At 27.2% G+C, this 19,465-nt stretch overlaps 5 protein-coding genes across 7 annotated transcripts; 3 read left to right on the top strand and 2 right to left on the bottom strand.

Moving 5' to 3' along the window:
- Window positions 1-2,905: 2,905 nt before the first annotated feature.
- On the top strand, window positions 2,906-4,227 carry LOC122636699. Its single transcript, XM_043828223.1, has 4 exons — window positions 2,906-3,051; window positions 3,444-3,704; window positions 3,778-3,879; window positions 4,017-4,227. The coding sequence occupies exons 2-4, from the start codon at window positions 3,453-3,455 to the stop codon at window positions 4,155-4,157; spliced, it is 495 nt and encodes a 164-aa protein (XP_043684158.1). The 5' UTR covers window positions 2,906-3,051; window positions 3,444-3,452; the 3' UTR covers window positions 4,158-4,227.
- A 377-nt stretch (window positions 4,228-4,604) lies between these two features.
- On the bottom strand, window positions 4,605-7,959 carry LOC122636813 (nucleoporin SEH1-A). 2 transcript variants are annotated; one of them, XM_043828416.1, is made up of 7 exons: window positions 7,818-7,959; window positions 7,381-7,614; window positions 7,160-7,316; window positions 6,799-7,057; window positions 6,466-6,699; window positions 6,063-6,384; window positions 4,605-4,984 (listed from the first exon to the last, which is right to left on the bottom strand). In XM_043828416.1, the coding sequence occupies exons 2-7, from the start codon at window positions 7,489-7,491 to the stop codon at window positions 4,808-4,810; spliced, it is 1,260 nt and encodes a 419-aa protein (XP_043684351.1). In that variant the 5' UTR covers window positions 7,492-7,614; window positions 7,818-7,959; the 3' UTR covers window positions 4,605-4,807. The 2 variants fall into 2 exon arrangements, with proteins under 2 accessions (XP_043684351.1, XP_043684352.1); XM_043828417.1 differs by lacking the exon at window positions 4,605-4,984 and having other exon boundaries at window positions 5,891-6,384; window positions 7,818-7,955.
- A 55-nt stretch (window positions 7,960-8,014) lies between these two features.
- LOC122636810 (ribosome biogenesis protein BOP1 homolog) lies at window positions 8,015-11,392 on the top strand. The gene is made up of 9 exons (XM_043828412.1): window positions 8,015-8,207; window positions 8,267-8,828; window positions 8,897-9,201; window positions 9,282-9,960; window positions 10,042-10,251; window positions 10,342-10,619; window positions 10,694-10,793; window positions 10,893-11,088; window positions 11,183-11,392. The coding sequence occupies exons 1-9, from the start codon at window positions 8,103-8,105 to the stop codon at window positions 11,334-11,336; spliced, it is 2,589 nt and encodes an 862-aa protein (XP_043684347.1). The 5' UTR covers window positions 8,015-8,102; the 3' UTR covers window positions 11,337-11,392.
- On the bottom strand, window positions 10,834-13,982 carry LOC122636812 (tRNA (adenine(37)-N6)-methyltransferase). The gene is made up of 3 exons (XM_043828415.1): window positions 13,710-13,982; window positions 13,271-13,594; window positions 10,834-13,191 (listed from the first exon to the last, which is right to left on the bottom strand). The coding sequence occupies exons 1-3, from the start codon at window positions 13,796-13,798 to the stop codon at window positions 11,727-11,729; spliced, it is 1,878 nt and encodes a 625-aa protein (XP_043684350.1). The 5' UTR covers window positions 13,799-13,982; the 3' UTR covers window positions 10,834-11,726.
- Window positions 13,983-14,535: 553 nt separating this feature from the next.
- On the top strand, window positions 14,536-18,932 carry LOC122636811 (peroxisomal targeting signal 1 receptor). 2 transcript variants are annotated; one of them, XM_043828414.1, is made up of 8 exons: window positions 14,536-14,906; window positions 15,773-16,129; window positions 16,250-16,703; window positions 16,788-17,331; window positions 17,400-17,568; window positions 17,701-17,858; window positions 17,949-18,116; window positions 18,273-18,932. In XM_043828414.1, exons 2-8 carry the CDS (start codon window positions 15,785-15,787, stop codon window positions 18,310-18,312), a joined length of 1,878 nt encoding a protein of 625 aa, XP_043684349.1. In that variant the 5' UTR covers window positions 14,536-14,906; window positions 15,773-15,784; the 3' UTR covers window positions 18,313-18,932. The 2 variants fall into 2 exon arrangements, with proteins under 2 accessions (XP_043684349.1, XP_043684348.1); XM_043828413.1 differs by lacking the exon at window positions 14,536-14,906 and adding an exon at window positions 15,131-15,258.
- The last annotated feature ends 533 nt before the right edge of the window (window positions 18,933-19,465 follow it).

Below are 19,465 nucleotides of genomic sequence, written 5' to 3'. Positions count from 1 at the left end.
CTACTACTACTACTACTACTACTACTACTACTACTACTCCTACTACTACTACTACTATTACTACTACTACTACTACTACTACTACTACTACTCCTACTACTACTACTACTACTACTCCTACTACTACTACTACTCCTACTACTACTACTACCACTACCACTATCACTACTACTACTACTTCTCTACTATCACTACTATTACTACTACTACTTCTCTACTATCACTATTACTACTGCTAATACTACTATCACTATTATTACTACTACTACTGCTATTACTATTACACATACACACGTATATATCTACACATACATAATTTATTTATTATTTGCGGACAGAAAGAGGAAGGGCGAGAGAGAGAGAGAGAGAGAGAGAGAGAAACTATAAAAGTAGTAGATGTCAGTTATCATTTAAATTATTTAGATATATGTAAACATCTGTTTACCTAGCTTTCACATAGATAGACAAGTTTCAATAATCAACCAAAAGCTGTTGATTATAACACAAGGAAGAACACCAATTACGTTGATTAATGTAGAACCATTGTAATCTTGAGTTGGCACATCAATAGATGATGTGCATCTCTGGACAAATGGTATGACTGAGAGAAAAACTGTTGCATATACTATTGTATATGATTATAGAACATAATTTTTTGTTAATAACTTGTTGATAGTTACCCAAGTTCCCCGGCTTTAAGTCAAGAATGCAGGATCAATCAATCAAATTCATCGAGTTGGATCTCTTAATATTGATCAAAAGAATGTGTAGTACACGTTACAATATAATTAAATGCTATCGAACTATTTTGACAATTATTGTTCAAAATTGGCCTAATCATATACTCTTTATTATTATAATATATATCAGCTTTATTTTGCAAGAAGCTCCTATATCTGCAATAGGAATTAAAAAAATGAAGAATAGAACACCCAGTAAACATCAAGTTTCAAATTGTTCAATTCATTGTTTAGAATTAATAAAAACATGCCAATGCATAATATATTGTAAATATTTTCAATATTACGAATAATTTCTTTTTCTTTCTTTTTTCTGTATCTAGGCGTTGCTTCTGTGTATCTATTGATAATTTTAAATATATAGCATACTATTTGTAATTAACTTTATATATGCAGCATCAAATTCAAATATTTGTATCAATATAATCTTTTGAATGCCTTATTATATTTTTGTGTAATAGTATGCACACTGCTTTTATATTTTTATTTAATTAAAAATTAAATTAAATTAAATTAAATTAAATTAAATTAACAAAAACTAAATTATTCAGTTAAGTTTGCCTTCTTTTTTTCCACTAATTTACACATACACACACAATATTATCAATAAGAAAAATATTTTGATAGTTGTTAGATATCGATCAATTAAATATGGCTTTAAATATATGCATATTAAACATGCATGATTTGCAATATTTCTATCGAAGAACCAATAACGCTACTTCCGAATAAAAGAAATATCCAAATAGATACTTCTGTGTGCATAATTTTAAAACATAATAACGTAAAAGAGATGTAAGAGAAGATCATAAAAAAAATATGCAACGAAATTATTACACTTAATTAGATAAGGTATAAAATACAGCTTTGCATTAGTCGAAATAACTGTTAAAATTAAAAAAACAAGCCAAATAATATTTATAATTATCCTTTCTCTAACGTTATACGCTACAAAGATATAGACATAGCATAGATTTAAAGTAACAATGTATTTCCATCTTCTATAGTGTGTCAGCTTCGAAAAAAGAAAAGAAAAAACATAGATACAGAATTTATGCAGACAAGAAAGAAAAATTAATATTTTAATCGTATCGATTTTGGTAAAGCCAATTATAGAAGACTCATCTTATTAGAAAACTGAATAATATTACAATGTTTTTTCAGTTGTAAGATTGTCGCGCAAAATAGTTTTAATATCAATATTCTCATAATTTTTATCTTCTTTTTATAATCATTTTTAATTTTCAGCTTACTGAATCGCTGTTAGTTGTGTTTACATCATACAAAAGATTATAAACTGCATAGCCATTAAACATAGTCTATATATATATATATATATATATATATATATATATATATATATAGACTATAGAGATATATTCAGCAATAGATAACTTTTTCAACATATCAAAATTAACAAGTCTAGTAATAATTAACTGAAATTCTTCATGCGATCCGATACTTCGGAATATTATAATTGCGATAATTATTCCATTGTACTTGAGATATTTTTCTGATAAATTATGATAGTAATTAATTGTATATATTATATGCATTGTCATTTGAAAGTATATACATACATATATACATACGCAAATTCAATCATTGGAACTTCACAACAATATGCAACCCATATCATAAATATCAACAAAAGTTTTGTCATATTAAATTATCATTGTATCTCGACGTATAATCATACATACATTGTACAAATATTTAATATATATCATCCACATCTTTTTTCAAAATTCTTCGTACTTATGAATGTCCAAACTATTCGTATGCATATCATGTTTTGATCAAATGTTTGGTTTTCTTTTATAATAGGTGTACGAAAAAAAGAAACAAAAATAAAAGTGTTTAGTGTTAGTACAAGTATTTCCTTTAATATACTTATATTTATCTGTTAATATACTTATATTTATACAATTTCTTTTAAAATGATAAAAGATTTTACGCGCTTAGGTTGATCGATAAGCTAGAAATTTGCAATTTTAACAAAATTTTTTGTACCATGTAATAAATTTTAGATGTATTTTACTTATTTTTATACAATTATTGCAACGTTATTTTATTCAAATTTATATTAAAAAAAGCAATACATATATTTTAGCAACATGTTCGCTGCCGATAAGTTTTCTAATTTCTTTGTCGTATGCGTTTTTGTTAGTAAGTTCATAAGTTTCTTTATCATATGCACTCTCTATCGGTAATATATACATCTTTACATTGCTTATCAATAGAATACTTACTTCTAACTTGTGACGTAATATCGTTATAACCTATATTTTCATTTGGTGTCATTAAAAAGGTTTGCTTCTATATATTTTGTTGTTTAAATTTTAATTATATATTTAAACTTTTATACATATATATAAATTTATATTCTGCATATAATAATTGTTATATGATGTTTCTATATATTTTGTTGTTTAAATTTTAATTATATATTTAAACTTTTATATATATACATAAATTTATATTCTGCATATAATAATTGTTATATGATTTTTAATAATTACATAAATTGAATGTGCTTTTTATTCTATTTCTTTAACTCTTTTAGTTTTTTACAACTAGAAGAGAGCAAAAAATAAAATTGTAAAACAATTTTAACTTTGTTTTTCTTCAACTTTAAATTAAAGATTATAATTTTCCAAATAATCTTACATAACATAATATAATTTGTATTCTTTGTTAAAGATAAACATCATGAAGGGGCCACCACAGAAAACAGAGGACATGACCATAATGTTGGAGCGTCGTTTATCTAGAGATAGAGAACGTTTGATAGGTATGACCGATGAAGAACGTGCATGGCGTGCAAAGTTTTTAAAGGATCAAATATTAGATCCCTGTGAACCAGTAATATCACCAGATTATTATAAAAAAAGATATAATCCAATTAGAAGATTTTACAGAGCTCCTTTGGATAAAGTTGAAAATATGTTGGTTCCTCTAATGGTAATTTCACATATCTTCATTTATTTCTAAGTTAAAAATTGATACCAAAATAATATTCATCGTTTCATTATAGGGTTCTACTTGGGCTGATGGATTACGTCATATTACAGCAAAGAGTATTATGGGAATCATTTTTATATACTCTGCTTGTTATTACTTTAAATATAATGGACACGTAAGTTTTGGATTTATGTTGATATCAATATCACAATGATTTTTTAATAATACGAGTTTAGTTTGCAATTTATCACTTTTTGTATTATTTGTGTTATCATGATCAGTTCAGCGATATAATTATATTATTTTATTTAGGATTGGACAAAATCAGGAGGCTGGAGAACTTCATTTTCACGTATTAAACAGTTTCCTAGTGATCCAGGTTTTCCCAGCACTGAGGTACGATGCAAAGGTAATGAATTTGCACAATATGGATTTGATAAATCACCCATATAAAATATGAATACCATTAGTGTATAATATAGTTATTTGATATAATAAATAAATGGAGTGGTAGAAAGGAAAATTGCGCCATTTATTATATCAATACTATTTCTTCCTACTACAAATATTGTGAAGTATATATTATTTTATTAATATATGCGTTACTATATTTTAACTTTATAATATTTTATTAACCACATATATTATACTATGCAATTTTTCCATAATGTTTTAAAATATGTATATGTGTGTATATATATATATAATATATATATGTACGTACGTACGTATGTATGTATGAATGTATCTATATAATTAATATTATATAAATCTCCCTTATATAATATTATAAATTATGTATTATATGTATCTGCATTATAAACAAGTTATTGGTGTAAAAGCGTAATATCCACAGTCTTTACTTAAATTTACTTTGTACATGTAACAAATATTGGCAGTTCATATAAATAATAAATTACTAATCTGTAACACACAACTGTTACAGATGAATAAATATATTAAATATTACATACGATAGATGATATTCTACATTATCTTATTTGAATATAATCTTTTAATTATACAATAATGCATAAACAATTTTTTATTCTAATTTATATTATAAAAAAGCATCACATTATTATAATGAGCATCAAATAGAATTATTTCTTTACCTTTGGACGTTCTAAAAGTGAAAGTGATGGTAATGATGATTCACCAGGATTGCCCAACCAAACTGATTTGCTAAAACGACCTTTTATCACAGGTGCTTGCCATTTAGTACTGCACATAATAGTAGTCGTAGGTCTCTCTGCAGTGATCGTGGCCGTAGTTACTACCTTAAAAATGCAATAAAAGTTACTTAGAATAGTTTAATGTATAATCAACAACTAAAATAAAGTTCCTCATTAATAATAGCACAGATTTTTAATAAGACGAATTTTTATAAAGTCGACCTTTGTTAAGGCTATATAATATGAAAATCTAAAAATTATTTATAAAGAAGATATTAAACAAATTAAGAGATAAATAGATAAGTTATAAGGAAGTTACGTTAAGTATAATTTAGAATTAACAAATTAATTTTTCATTTATCATAAATTACACAGGTGTGTAAAAATGTTTTCAATATTCAGTACATCATAACTCTTTATATAGACAAATTTACATCTCGTTATATTGCAAAAGAAAAATAGTTCTTCTCTAGGAAAAAAATAAAAGCGTATTTAATAATATATATAAATTTTTATTAATAGTAAAATATTTTACAAATTTATCAGAAAGTAACTTCTATAATGTACATATAAAAGTATAAGTTTATAAACTATTGTAATGTTTAATTATTTTCTCTTTTTTCCAGATAATGTTTTTGTAATAATGATATTATAAGTATGATAACATAGGCCTTTATGTATCTCTCAATAGCTTTTATATCTCAATTATAGTATTACAACTGAAGAATTGGAAACATCAGGTTCATTTTTTTCTGCACATAATTCAAATAATAACATAGAGGAGATACTTCATTAACTACTCCAAAATAACGAAGAGAGAACAATATTGATAATTATAAATAATCATAAATATGGTCTCTGAAACTATTATTGACAGTATTCACACATTTTCATTTCATAGTACTTTTTAAAAAATAATTTATTGTGAAAATATAAATTTGTTTGTAATAGTAAGAAAAATGTAAATACTTTTACAAAAAAAAGGAAAGAAAAAAAAAAGAAAAAGAAAAAAAGCAGCACAATAATACTTTTTATTTGATAAAATGTATGTGCTGGAGATATAATTTTAATATGTATCCATGTATTTGTCATCATAATAACAAAGATCATATGATTATTGATTGTGTTTAAATGGAAATCAATCTTATTTTCTACTCTAAAGTATATTCTAATGCCAAGGTACTTGATTTGGATGACTGATGGAACCCAATTTGTAGTACTTTGCAGTAGAAGGTGGTGGGATTCCTGTGGGTTGATTAGGTGGAGTAGCTGCAGCAGGAGTTTCAGCATTTTGAGCAGAAGTACCATCTCCTTTCAGAACAGCAATGCATTTCCAATTGTTAATATAATTATCTTTCCATAATCGAACACAACCGTCATCACCAGAACTTGCTAAAATAGTTCCCATAATGTTCCAGCATACATGCCACACTGTAGTGTAATGATCATCAAATTGTGCAGCAGTGGTTATCTCAAAACGTGATAAACCATTTTGTGCACTTTCCCTATAGATATAATTAAAATAATTTTGTGATAGATATTCTCTAGATTATTTTCTTCTTTTATTTAAAAAATTATTTACTTACTGCATCGGTTTCAAAATAATTATTCTTACATCCTTTGTAGCTACAGCTAATGTATGAAAACTTCTACCTAAATTAGGTGCAAACGCGATATCGTGAACTGGATCAATAATATTTGACAGTGTTTCAGTTTTTGTCCACCGTCTACTACCCTCTGAATATTCATATATAAAAACTTTCCCTCCACTAGATGAATTTGTATCATCACTTCCAACTGCTATCATTGGTGGATGTAATCTAATGTATATATGAATACGATATTTATATATATAAAAATTATATTCTAGAATTTATAAATCAAACATTGCTTGTTATACATTGTAACATTAATTTTACCTTGATAACGAGGGATTCCATGTGAGACAACTACATGGAAGTTTACAACTAATATCATGTTGTAAAGTCCATTGACTCAAATTCATAATATCTGGTGCTTCGTATATTCTAATTACTCCATCTGCACTACAAGTTATCAGTAAAAGTCCTAACATCTTTGGTGCAAATTTAACATCTGTGACAGATGTCCTGGAATCTACTAAATTTGTTCTTCTAACCCAATGGCGCATACCACGCTCTCCAGATCCTGATCCTTCAACTATATTAGATATGAAGAAACAATATAATACACAATACTATAAGACATAGTACTAAATATATATATATATATATATATATATATATATATATATATATATACCTATTTCTTCCCAAACAGCTGCAGTACGATCAAAAGAGCAAGTTGCAAGAACTTGACCAAATTCAGGATGTGCCCATGTAACTTTCCAAACTGATCCACTATGCGCTTTCCATGAAGCAGTCAAGTGCCAATTTCCATGCTCATCTTCATCCCACACCTATTTTTCAATGGGTGTATTCAATATTTTTCATTAAATTTATTTCAATAATATATACCAATACCTTTACAAATTGATCACTTGAACATGTTGCCATTCGTTGCCCATAAAAATCATATGCAATGTCATGAATTAAATCCTTATGTTCTGCATTAATACTATGTGCTTCGAACATTGTTAATAACTTTATTTAATGTATTTTACTTTTTTATTTATCATATGCATATGTATGTATGTATATATCAATCGTAAGTTTAAAAAGGTTAGGTCTCAGTTGTTTGTGTCTCCCGCTATTGGCCTTGTTTAGAAATAATTAGTAAAATATTAATTATAATTTTAAATTACTTTATAAATATTACAAGATATAATTAGCTTATAAAAATTTGTTTCAGAATACGAATAATTATATTTGTTTTAAATTTTATCGCAAAATTTATTTCGCAGAAATAAAAATAAAAATAAAGAAATATATATATGTATCGATTAAAATAATTCACTCACTTATTCATAAATAATTTAATAACATAAACATTTATAATGTTATTTATCTTTTAACTTCTTTCAGTAATCATTTTACATTCAAATTAAATATTTATAAGTTTGTGCATTTAAGTAATGCAATTTTAGTTGTATCATAGAACCACTAGTGTCGCTACAATATAGTATTACTGTTTCTATTCTTTTATTGATATGTTCATCTCCTTTAGCTACAATGAATATTGCAGCGTGACCATGTGTTCAAATACTTTGTAAATTAATTTTTAGGTTCTAAAAAAGAAAACGAGAATGAGAATGCAAAAGAAACTTTTAAAACGAAAGCAAGAAAATTTAAAAACCGAAACTGACCAACAACAAAATGCAAAAACTTCACAAAATTTAAAAAATACTGAGGTATATTGTTTATTTAACTTATTTATCTTTTTCAATTTTTTACAATTTTGATATTTTAGGGTTCAGACACTGAAGATTTTCTTGTAACTGAACTAGATAGTAATGAAGATAGCACAGACGAAGAATTAGAAAATGATGACGATATCCCTGAATCTGATGTAGAAAAAGATCCAATTGTTTTTACATCTGATGAAGAAGGTAGTGAATTAGAATTTGAGACTGATTCAGAAGATGATGATAGAGCGCAAGATGAAGAAAAAGAGGATGAGGTTGATGATGAAGATATAGTTGAAGAAGAAGATAGCGATAATAACGAAGAGGAAGAACAGAAAAAAAATGATACAAATGAAGATAAAAATAAAAGTAAAAATAAAAGTAAGATTAAAGAAACTAAAATAGATTTAGATTCTAAACAGAAAAATAAGAAGAATAAGTTTGTAAATAATTTCAATGAATCAAATAAAGCAAAAGCAAATTTAAATTTTGGAGAATCTTCAAAATATAAAAGATATAATAAAGAATTAAAAGAGAAGAATGATACTAATTCTCAGAACAATCAAGTAAAAGTTTTAAATAAAATACAATCAGCTAAGGACATTGAATCAAATGATAAAAATAATGGTAAGTCAGACAAATTGAATTAAATATACAATCAGAGATATGAATAATATTTTATTCTTGCTATGTAGATGACGAATACGAATATGACAGTTCGGATGAGGAGGATATACGTAATACCGTGGGTAATATACCTATGAAATGGTATGATGAATATGATCACATCGGTTATAACTGGGAAGGTAAAAAAATATTGAAACCTGAGAAAGGTGATCAATTGGATAATTTCTTAAAAAGAATGGAGGATCCAGATTTTTGGAGAACAATAAAAGATCCTCAAACTGGACAAGATATTGTACTTAGTGAAGCTGACATACAGTTAATTACTAGGATACAAAAGCAGAAGATTCCTGATGTGCAGTTTGATGAATATTCTGTAAGTCTAATATATCTGTGATATAAAATTATTTTGAAATTTTTCGTTTTCTTTTTAATTATATTCTATTACATATATAGCCCTGGATAGAATGGTTTACTTCAGAAGTTATGAAAACGCCACTTCGTAATTTTCCTGAACACAAACGTTCATTTTTGCCTTCTAAACCAGAAGCCAGAAAAGTATCAAAATTGGTACATGCATTAAAAATGGGTTGGATGAAATCCACAGCTGAAACAGAAAAAGAAAAGCAACAAAAGGGTAAAGCACCAGACTTCTATATGCTATGGCAATCTGATGATCAAGCTGAAGAAATGCGTAGGATTCACAAACATATACCGGCACCTAAAAGACATTTGCCTGGTCATGCAGAGAGTTATAATCCTCCACCAGAATATCTATTCGATAAAAAAGAACTTAAAGAATGGAATAAATTGAAGGCAACTCCATGGAAAAGGAAGTTACATTTTATTCCACAAAAATATACTTCTTTAAGAGAAGTACCTGCATATCCTAGATATATCAAGGAAAGATTCCGTAGGTGTTTAGATTTGTATTTGTGTCCTAGAGCATTAAAAATGAGGTTAACAATAGAACCTGAAGCTTTGGTACCACAGTTACCTAGTCCAAAAGATTTGCAACCATTTCCAACCACAATGTCTATGATCTTTAAAGGTCATACAGATATGATTCGAAGTATTACGGTAGATCCAATTGGACAGTACATTGCATCCGGTGGAGATGACATGATGCTGAAAAGTATAAATCTATATTTTTATTTATTAAAAACTATAATTTTTATAGAATCTGCAATAAGTTTGATTCATATATTTTTGACAGTTTGGGAAATAGCTACAGGCAGATGTACAAAAACAGTGTCTTGCGGTGGTATAATTAGAAGTGTTGCTTGGTGTCCTAATCAAGCAATATCTCTCATAGCTGTTGCAGCAGATAAAAAAGTTCTCTTAATAAATCCAGGTGTTGGTGATCATCTTATTACGACTAAAACAGATCAGTTATTAGAAATAATACCACAAAGTGATGTTATAGGTATTAATATTGTAACTTTAATCATTTAATTTATTTATTTTTATGTTGCATTTATTAATCTAATACTATACTGATATATTATTTCAATAGTTAGTGAAAAAGTAAAATCAGCTGTACAGTGGGAACAGGCAGAGGGTGAATCATGGAATAAAGGAATTAGAATAATATTGAACCATTTTAAAACTGTAAAGCAAGTTACATGGCATGGCAAAGGTGATTATTTTGCCGCGGTTATGCCTGATGGTCAAAATAGATCTGTTTTAATAAATCAATTATCAAAAAGAAGATCGCAATTACCATTCACTAGATCAAAAGGTTTAATACAATGTGTATTGTTCCACCCAATAAGACCTTTTCTGTTTGTTGCGGTATGTTACATATTATATTTAAATTAAATATAAAACTAATTATATTTTTTATATTATCATGATATTATTTGTAGACTCAGAGAAATGTTAGAATATATGATTTGGTGAAACAAGAAATGGTGAAAAAACTATTGTCAAACTCGCAATGGATATCAACAATGTCTATACACCCTGGTATAGTATTTATGTTTGATTTTAGAATTGTATATCATAATTTAATATCATATATTTTTTATTAAATCATCTCTTATACTACTTTATATATCATTTTAGGTGGTGACAATATTTTGGTTGGCACTTATGATCGTAAAATGTTATGGTTCGATTTAGATTTAAGTACGAAGCCGTATCAAACATTACGTTTACATGGTACAGGTGTACGAGGTGTAACTTTCCATAAACGTTATCCCCTTTTTGCTTCTGGTGCCGATGATAGAAGTCTTATTGTTTCACATGGAATGGTATACAAGTAAGATGAAACTATGTCTTTTATTCACAATTTCTTTTTTATATATCATTATTTCATAGGGCATTAATGTTATTAATGTTTTTCTCATTTTCAGTGATTTATTACAAAATCCGTTAATAGTACCATTAAAAAGATTATGTAATCATGAATCATATAATGATTTTGGAATTTTGGATGTCATGTTTCACCCTACTCAACCGTGGGTCTTTTCTGCAGGAGCTGATTCAACGATACGAATGTATACATAATATGTTTACTAATTGTTAATTATTTTGATATAGAAATAAAAAATGCTGGAATATCATTCTGTGACAGAATTGTAATAATGTACATTATTGCATCTAAAGTATTATATATTTTCTATTTATAATAAATTACAATGAATGAAATATAAAAAACGAAAAACACGTATAGGAACTTGTACATTGCAACAGTAGATGTAATGATATATAGGGAAAAAACAAAGAAATGAACAACTTCGTCGTAAACTTTGAATAACAAAATTCATAAAGAATAGACAACTCAAGTCCTTATTAATGTTTCTCTCTGTTATACTATTCATCATCTGACGATTGCTATTAGAGGTATGAAAATGTAATATATAAATAAAATATGAGTAATCCATGTCGTTATGTATATTAAGATATGGGGGAATGACCTAAACATTGCCATTCTGGTTGTCCACATTCACAAACACGTCCTGCATGACGTACGTGAAAGACAGTCACTATACCCCTACTATCATCAAATTTACAAGTAATATGTAAATTATGAATTAAAAAAGTATAAAACTGATTTCCCCATCTTTGTCTCAAATATACTGATCGTGGATCTTCTCGAAGAACACTCTCAATCGCTCTTCTTTCTTCTTCCGCTTTATCTTCTAAAATTTCATTCAAATGAATCAAAGCTCGTTCGTTAAACACTACAGACAGTGTTCGTACATTTGGTCTCGATATCCATTCTGGAATTCTAACTTCAAAGGAAGCATTTTCTCTCAATTCTGTAGTACCTATTAAATTGATGTCCTCTCTTTGTAATAAATTATTATCTGTAGTAGTTCTTAAAGATACTGGAAAATTAGATAAAGTTTGAGAAGGTGTTAAAGTTTGAGGTTGAAAACCTTCTTCCCCATCAGGAGCTTCTCGAATACCCATACGTACTGGAGAATTATCGACTCTTGAATTTAATGCACACCTATGCAATAAATCTAAATCTGTACCGCAGACAGTATTTGGTCCATCTGCTCCATCCAAAAGTCTGGAATTACGAGAAGTATGAATCTCTGTGTAATTATCTCTCTCGTTTCTCAATGTATAAATTGAGTCGACATTATTTTGATCGTTAAAAGTTACATCTTGTAATCTGGTATTCAAATCTCCTGTATCTTCCGAATCTGATTCTAAACTACGTACGTATGTATTACTTTCGATTGTTGCAGTAAAGTCTGATCTTGAATTAGATGATGTATTTACAATTGTATTGGACATTTCATATGAATTAGTATTTTCATTATTTTGTAAAGTATTTTCTGAATTAAGCTCCGAAGATTGAATATAATTCCTTGATTCTAGATAATTCTCCAAATTAGGATATCCTTGGAATTCTTCTGCTTGTAATCTAAGTGCAATTTCTTCATCTCTGGAAACATCTGTTTCTTGTACTATGTTATAAGAACCATTTCTAAGATAAAAATCAGAAAGCCTATTTCTTGAATCGTTATTGGATCCAAAATTAGTATTTAAATTAGATGTTTGATCTTGAATTAAATTAATACTTTCTTCCATATACTCAACTGATTCCATCTCATTCATAGGAAAGTCCATTAATCTATTGCATAATTTTTCTATGTGCAATGGATTGTCATATTGTGGAATGTAAGGTTTTATATCTAAGACAGGTGTTTGATCTACCATATCAACACCCTCAAAATAGATGGTATAATTATCAATTTTTAATATTTTCACCAAACTTAAACCGATAGGACAAGGACGATGAGGAGAACGGGTAGAAAATACACCTGTTCTAATGCCATTCAATCTTGGTGGAGCCACTTTAGCACGAATATGTGTTGAATCATTTCTATGGAAATGAAATATAATCCTAATACAAAAAGTTATGTTAATTGCTATATAATTTAAAAATATGATATGATATAAATACTTTATCTATTTAAGTTTACCACAGGTGAGAAAAATCTTGTAATCCTTGAAGCGCATGGTCTGGATTTGTAAACACAGAATTATGAAGTAATATTTTTCCAGACGTCCTTCCAGAAATTCCAGGCTGTCGTGGTACACCTCTTTTATTAGGAAAGCAGGTAGATATTATCCCAATAGGTTTCAACTTTAAAGTATCGCCTTCGTTACTTGTACCAGGTTTTACCTCCTCCAAAGATATCTTCTTGGATTCCAAGTTAGTTGTACCATTTTTACTTAATTCCAAGAGACGTTTAATATTATTAATATCTTTTTCGTGCATGTATCGTAAGTTTTTTATTTGTTGTCTGAAAATTATATATTAATAACATTTTTAGTAGGTTATCTCCACGTCAAATTTTTTGTAAGTTTCATAATTATAAAATAATCAGAAAAAAAAGGAAATTTTAAGAGAAATTGTACCTTAAATTATTAATCTCGTTTCTAGCCGCCGTTAATTGACCAAGCATATGTTTCATGTTTAAATCTGAACTTTGACAGTTCGATTCCATATTTAAATTTTATTGAGAGCACGTATTACCGGCATTATCAAGAATGAACAGTTTATAATATATGAGAAATATTATTTGAAAAAATTTTCTTTTATCCAATTTTTGTAAATCTATCACCAAGTTTTATCATTATAGATAGTATAAATCTGCAAGTTTTTATTTTCCACGTGTAATTAACATTACTCTTCCGTAATTAATTGTAGATACATACGTACACATGCAAACAAAATATAATCATGATGCAACGTGAATCGATAGCATATTCACTGAAAGTATATGTATGATTTGTGTAACGAATGATACCATAAATATGTACTTAAGATATAAATATTTGAGTAATATTTTTATTAGAATGATCGATATATTTTCCTTAAAAAATAATTAAAATTGTAATAATAAAATAATATATTCTAAGAATAGAAAAATGACGAACAGGATGACGTCATCTTCTCAGCACGTGATTGGTACGTGACTCACTGGACGGACCAATAAAGATCAACCATGTCGACCAATCGCGCCTTTCCATATCTCATTGAACTACTTCGACAAAATGGCGACGCGAGAATAATTTTGAACACGCAGCTTATTGATCTCTGCAATAACTTATATATATATATATATATATATATATATATATATATGTATATATATATATATTTCTTGCAAAAAACATTTTGTCGTTAATTAAAAAAAAAATAATATATATTTTTTTTTAAATCTGTTTAAATAGTCATTGAGAATATGAAGTTGGAAACATTGATTGCTATTCTATCCATACAGTTAACCTGTTATATAATATATATAGTTTCTATGCATAGAGATTGCATTCCCAATTCATGTGAATTGGGCTGGCTGTGTTAACGGCTTAACATGGCCTAACATTATCTTCTTCGATCGCATTATATGACAGTGGCTTGCTATGGTCCTTTTATGCACGTTACACTTGCTTACTATCCAATTACTTTTTAAACAATTAATCGATGTTTCAATATTAAATGCGCATATACATATATCTAAATATTAGCATTTAGCATAGCATAAACTGATTGTATTAAAAGGAAAAAAGCAGTAAATAAATTACTAGATTATTATTATTAGTGACACGAAGGTTTGTAACATTTAAATATTTGCACAATTGAATAATTCATTATTCTTTCTTTTCGTATTATTAATTGGTACGAATTTTGTAAGTGAAATCAAATCAAATATATATATTTCCATTATTAATCTTCTAAATATACTAACAATATCATTATTAATATTTATATAGTGTACACCATTTTTAAAATACAACTCACAATATTCCACATTGACGGTCGATATAAAAACAAAAATGGACTTTTTATGCAGTTGTACAAAGTTCCAGATGTGATGTGTCACTTTTGATGTGCATGCTCCTTCCTTTTCTCTTATCATCTATCTCTATTCGTCGAACGAAGACGTGCGTGAATAGCTCGAAAGTAAATATTAAATTTTAGTCGTTTTTATAAACACGATTAAAATTATTCGAGAAAATATATTGTTTATTATTTGATTTGATCAAATAATTATTTAAATAAACATTCTAAAATGTTTTGATATTTATTTATGATTAAAAGAGATTAGTAAATAATATAATCATTAAAAATAGATTGTTGTGAAAGACAGAAATTTAATAATGGATATACTATAATGTTAACACTCGCGTTTGTATGATATAACAGACTAATAAATCTTAAGTTTTTTACAGTTTACATGATTAAAAATCATTGAAAATTATAAAATTGTATCTGATGTGTCACCATGTCATATATTTTATATAATTGTTAATGGCCAAAGGTTCCAAGTCTTAATTTATATAAAGAATAATAGTATTAGGTTAATAATTATTAGTTTTAATAATAAAACGACTTAGTAATAAGTTATTAAACATAAAAGTATAAATATAACACAATATTTAACAATCATACAAATGTATATATTTGTTTTCTGCAGTTAAAAAACACAATGGCATTTCATGAATTAGTAGAAGGAGAATGTGGAGTTCCTAGTTCATTAATTCGCCTCACATCACATTTTGTGAAAGATCATGGCTTCAAGGAAGAAGGAATACATCATCCTTTTATACCATCAGAATCATTTCAAGCCACAGATTCTGAACAGTTAGTGAAACAATTTATTGAAGAAACATCATGTCCACAAACATTTCGAATGGATAATTTATTACAAGAGATGCGTGAAATCGATCAAAATATTCAACCACCTGTAGCAGCGCCAGGAGTAGTTAAGGAATTAACTGGTTTAGATACTTCTTGGGCAAATCAATATTTAGAATCTGGAAGACACTTCGATGTAACTTTCTTTTACTTTTTAATTTTTGTATATATGTATATTTTATAATGGTATTAATATTAGGGTATAGTATTAATATAGATTTAATATGTTTAATATTAAAATGAAAAATCTTTACAGGAACATCATGCAGATGATATTTGGAATACACCGGTAATAAAAAACAAACAAACTCCAATTATCCAAGCCCAAGAAACTCACGAATTTGGATTAGATCCAAAATGGGCAGAAGAATATTTAGAACATAGCATAGATAGTGTAGAAAACAATATTCCCAAGCATGAAGTAGCAGAAACAATAGAAAATAATGAAAATTCTAATTTGGTGTATTCTAAATTTATGAAATTTATGAGACAGGAGGGTGAAGTTCCAATAAAAAATGTTGAATTGTCATTACCAGATTCTAATAATACAGATGATAATTGGACAGAAGAATATGTCAACCAAAAAAGTAATCAAAATATATCTGAGAATAGTAACGATGAAAATAAAGTCTTGAATCAAGTAGAAGAAGATCTATCTGTAGCTGGTACTTGGATCGATGAATTTGTAAAGGAAAATATATTTTCTGCAGGTAAATAAATAATATAATTTTGTTTTATTACTAAAATATTTAGTCAAAATTATATTTAAAATTTCATTGATTATTTTATATTAGATGTTGACAACTATGAGTCTACATTTTGGACACGTCTTCAAAATGAGTGGGATAAAATATCATCATCAGATGATATTTCCACGGTACATCCATGGATATCTGAATATGAAGCATATTATGATCCATTTAAAGATTATGCGTTTCATAATGAGAATCCCATGAAAAATTTACCTGAAGCATTAGAAGAAGGTATAAAAAGACTGAACGCAGGTGATTTACCAAGTGCAGTTCTTTGTTTTGAAGCAGCAGTACAACAAGATGAAAATAATTCTGAAGCTTGGTTACTTCTTGGCAAGACTCAAGCAGAAAATGAGCAAGATCCTTTAGCTATTTCTGCGTTAAAACGTTGCCTGAAACTTGATCCTTTAAATGGAACAGCCCTTATGGCTCTCGCGGTTTCTTATACAAATGAATCCTATCAAAAACAAGCATGTTTAACACTAAAAGAATGGTTATTGAAGAATGAGAAATATAAGCATCTTTCGGTCTCAAAAACTGTCACAGAGCACAATCCAAGATCCAGTGTATCAACAATTTTGTTTGAGTAAGCTCAATGTCATAAAAATTAAGTATATAAGACAAAGAAAAAATTTTTTCTTGTTTTTATTATAGTGATGTACACAAAGAAGTACAAAAATTATATATACAAGCAGCTAGAATGATTCCTCGAGATCAAATAGATGCTGATGTGCAATGCGGTCTTGGTGTGTTATTCAATTTATCTAGCGAATATGATAAAGCTGCTGATTGCTTTCAAGCTGCTTTACAAGTTCGACCTGATGTATGTATATATTTGTTATATAAAAATGAAAAACGTGTTATATCGAAATGAAAAACATTTTTAATCATAATAATATGAAACTTTTGTACTTATACTTGTTAAACGAGAAGTACAATTTACTTTTTTTCTAAGGATTCTAGATTATGGAATCGATTAGGCGCAACATTAGCCAATGGTCAACGTTCAGAAGAAGCAATAAATGCGTACCATCGTGCCTTAGAATTATCGCCAGGTTTTATCAGAGCACGTTATAATCTTGGAATCTCTTGTGTTAATTTAGGAGCATATAAGTAAATAAAGAAATTGTCTATTTCATATTGATATATTATGATATCAAATTATATATTGAATAATTACATATTTTGTTTTTTTTTTTATAGAGAAGCTGGAGAACATTTACTAACAGCTTTGAATCAACAAGCTGCTGGTAGAGGAGTTCAAGGAGAATACATAGCACCTAAAGCAATGTCAAACACAATATGGTCAACTCTCAGGCTAGTTTTATCATTGATGCACAAATATCATTTGAATGAAGCTGTAGAAAATAGGTATTCTTTTTAAAATTGTTAAAAGGATTTTCATTAATAATAGACTATTTATAAATATTCCTTTTTTTCATATTATTATATATTATATGTTATTTTTCATATCATACAATACGTAAGTACTGTACAATTACGTCCTAAGTTTTTTCTTTGTTGCAGAGATTTGTCAAAGTTAAATAAAGAATTTGAGATTGTATAGGCAGTTTCTGCATTTAGCAGAAAATACAGAGATAGCAATGATTTGAGCATGAAATAACTGCATTATTATATATAAAGGCATGTATACTTCTGGAACCTCTGGGATGTAGTTATTATAAAAGAAATATGGTTTTTTCATTATTGAGATATAGAATAAATGAAATAAAAGATATTTTAAATAAATCCCGAAACAGTTATATATATGCGTGTAATTGTACATGACATAATGTTCAAACAACTTTTCTATTTATATATATTTTGATCTTACAAGGGTGATTTTGATACTATATTTACATATATATAACACACATTATGAAAATAGTACTGGAACTTAGCCACAATGGAATTTATTAATTGTTTTAATACATGAATTATTAAGTTCAACTGTAATAATCTTGTTGGATGAAAATATTGTTACCTTCATAAGTCAGTTGTAATATCATTAAAATTATTATACTCAATTATGAAGTTGTTGTGAAGAATCAATTATTAGCGAAGTTTATTGTTGTGCCAATTTATTGTTGAGACAAATAATTCACTATTCTATACAGATTAAATGAATGGAAAACACAATGCATTGAAAAATAACACAATTATATAAATAAAAAAATTAATCTCTAATTTTAAAATAAAAATCATTACTCTCAATGTATTAATGGAACAATGCTGGTCATTATCCAATATTTAAAAAAATATCTGCATGGTAAGTGAATAAAAATGTAATATCATTATATATTTTTTCATTAACATTCCAGAAAATGAAACTTATTTAAAAAAATCAGTTAATTCTATCTCTGACTTTTTTGTTAAAAATAATTTTAATTTATTCATTTATTCCTTATAAATATTAAGACAAGGATAATATATGAACTTAAATTAATATTAAATTATATTAATATTAAATAAATATTAATAAGTAATTTCTAAATTAGAATTATTGCATTACTTCTTTTTATACAATTATTTTCTTAACTTCTGATAAAATTCTATCTTCAATTTTAGTATATGGATTAATTCTGTATCTTTTATTATAAAAAAAGGGAAATGGATATTATTATTAAATAAATGCTAAAGTTTCATAGTATATGTTTAAAATTTGTATTTATATATTTTTGACAATAATGATTTATAAATATTTCAGAACTCTAACACAA

This window comes from Vespula pensylvanica, chromosome 23 (genome assembly GCF_014466175.1).
Source record: "Vespula pensylvanica isolate Volc-1 chromosome 23, ASM1446617v1, whole genome shotgun sequence".
Lineage (NCBI taxonomy): Eukaryota > Metazoa > Arthropoda > Insecta > Hymenoptera > Vespidae > Vespula > Vespula pensylvanica.
Note: the sequence above shows the minus strand (reverse complement) of the source record. Positions and strands in the feature narration are given on the sequence as shown.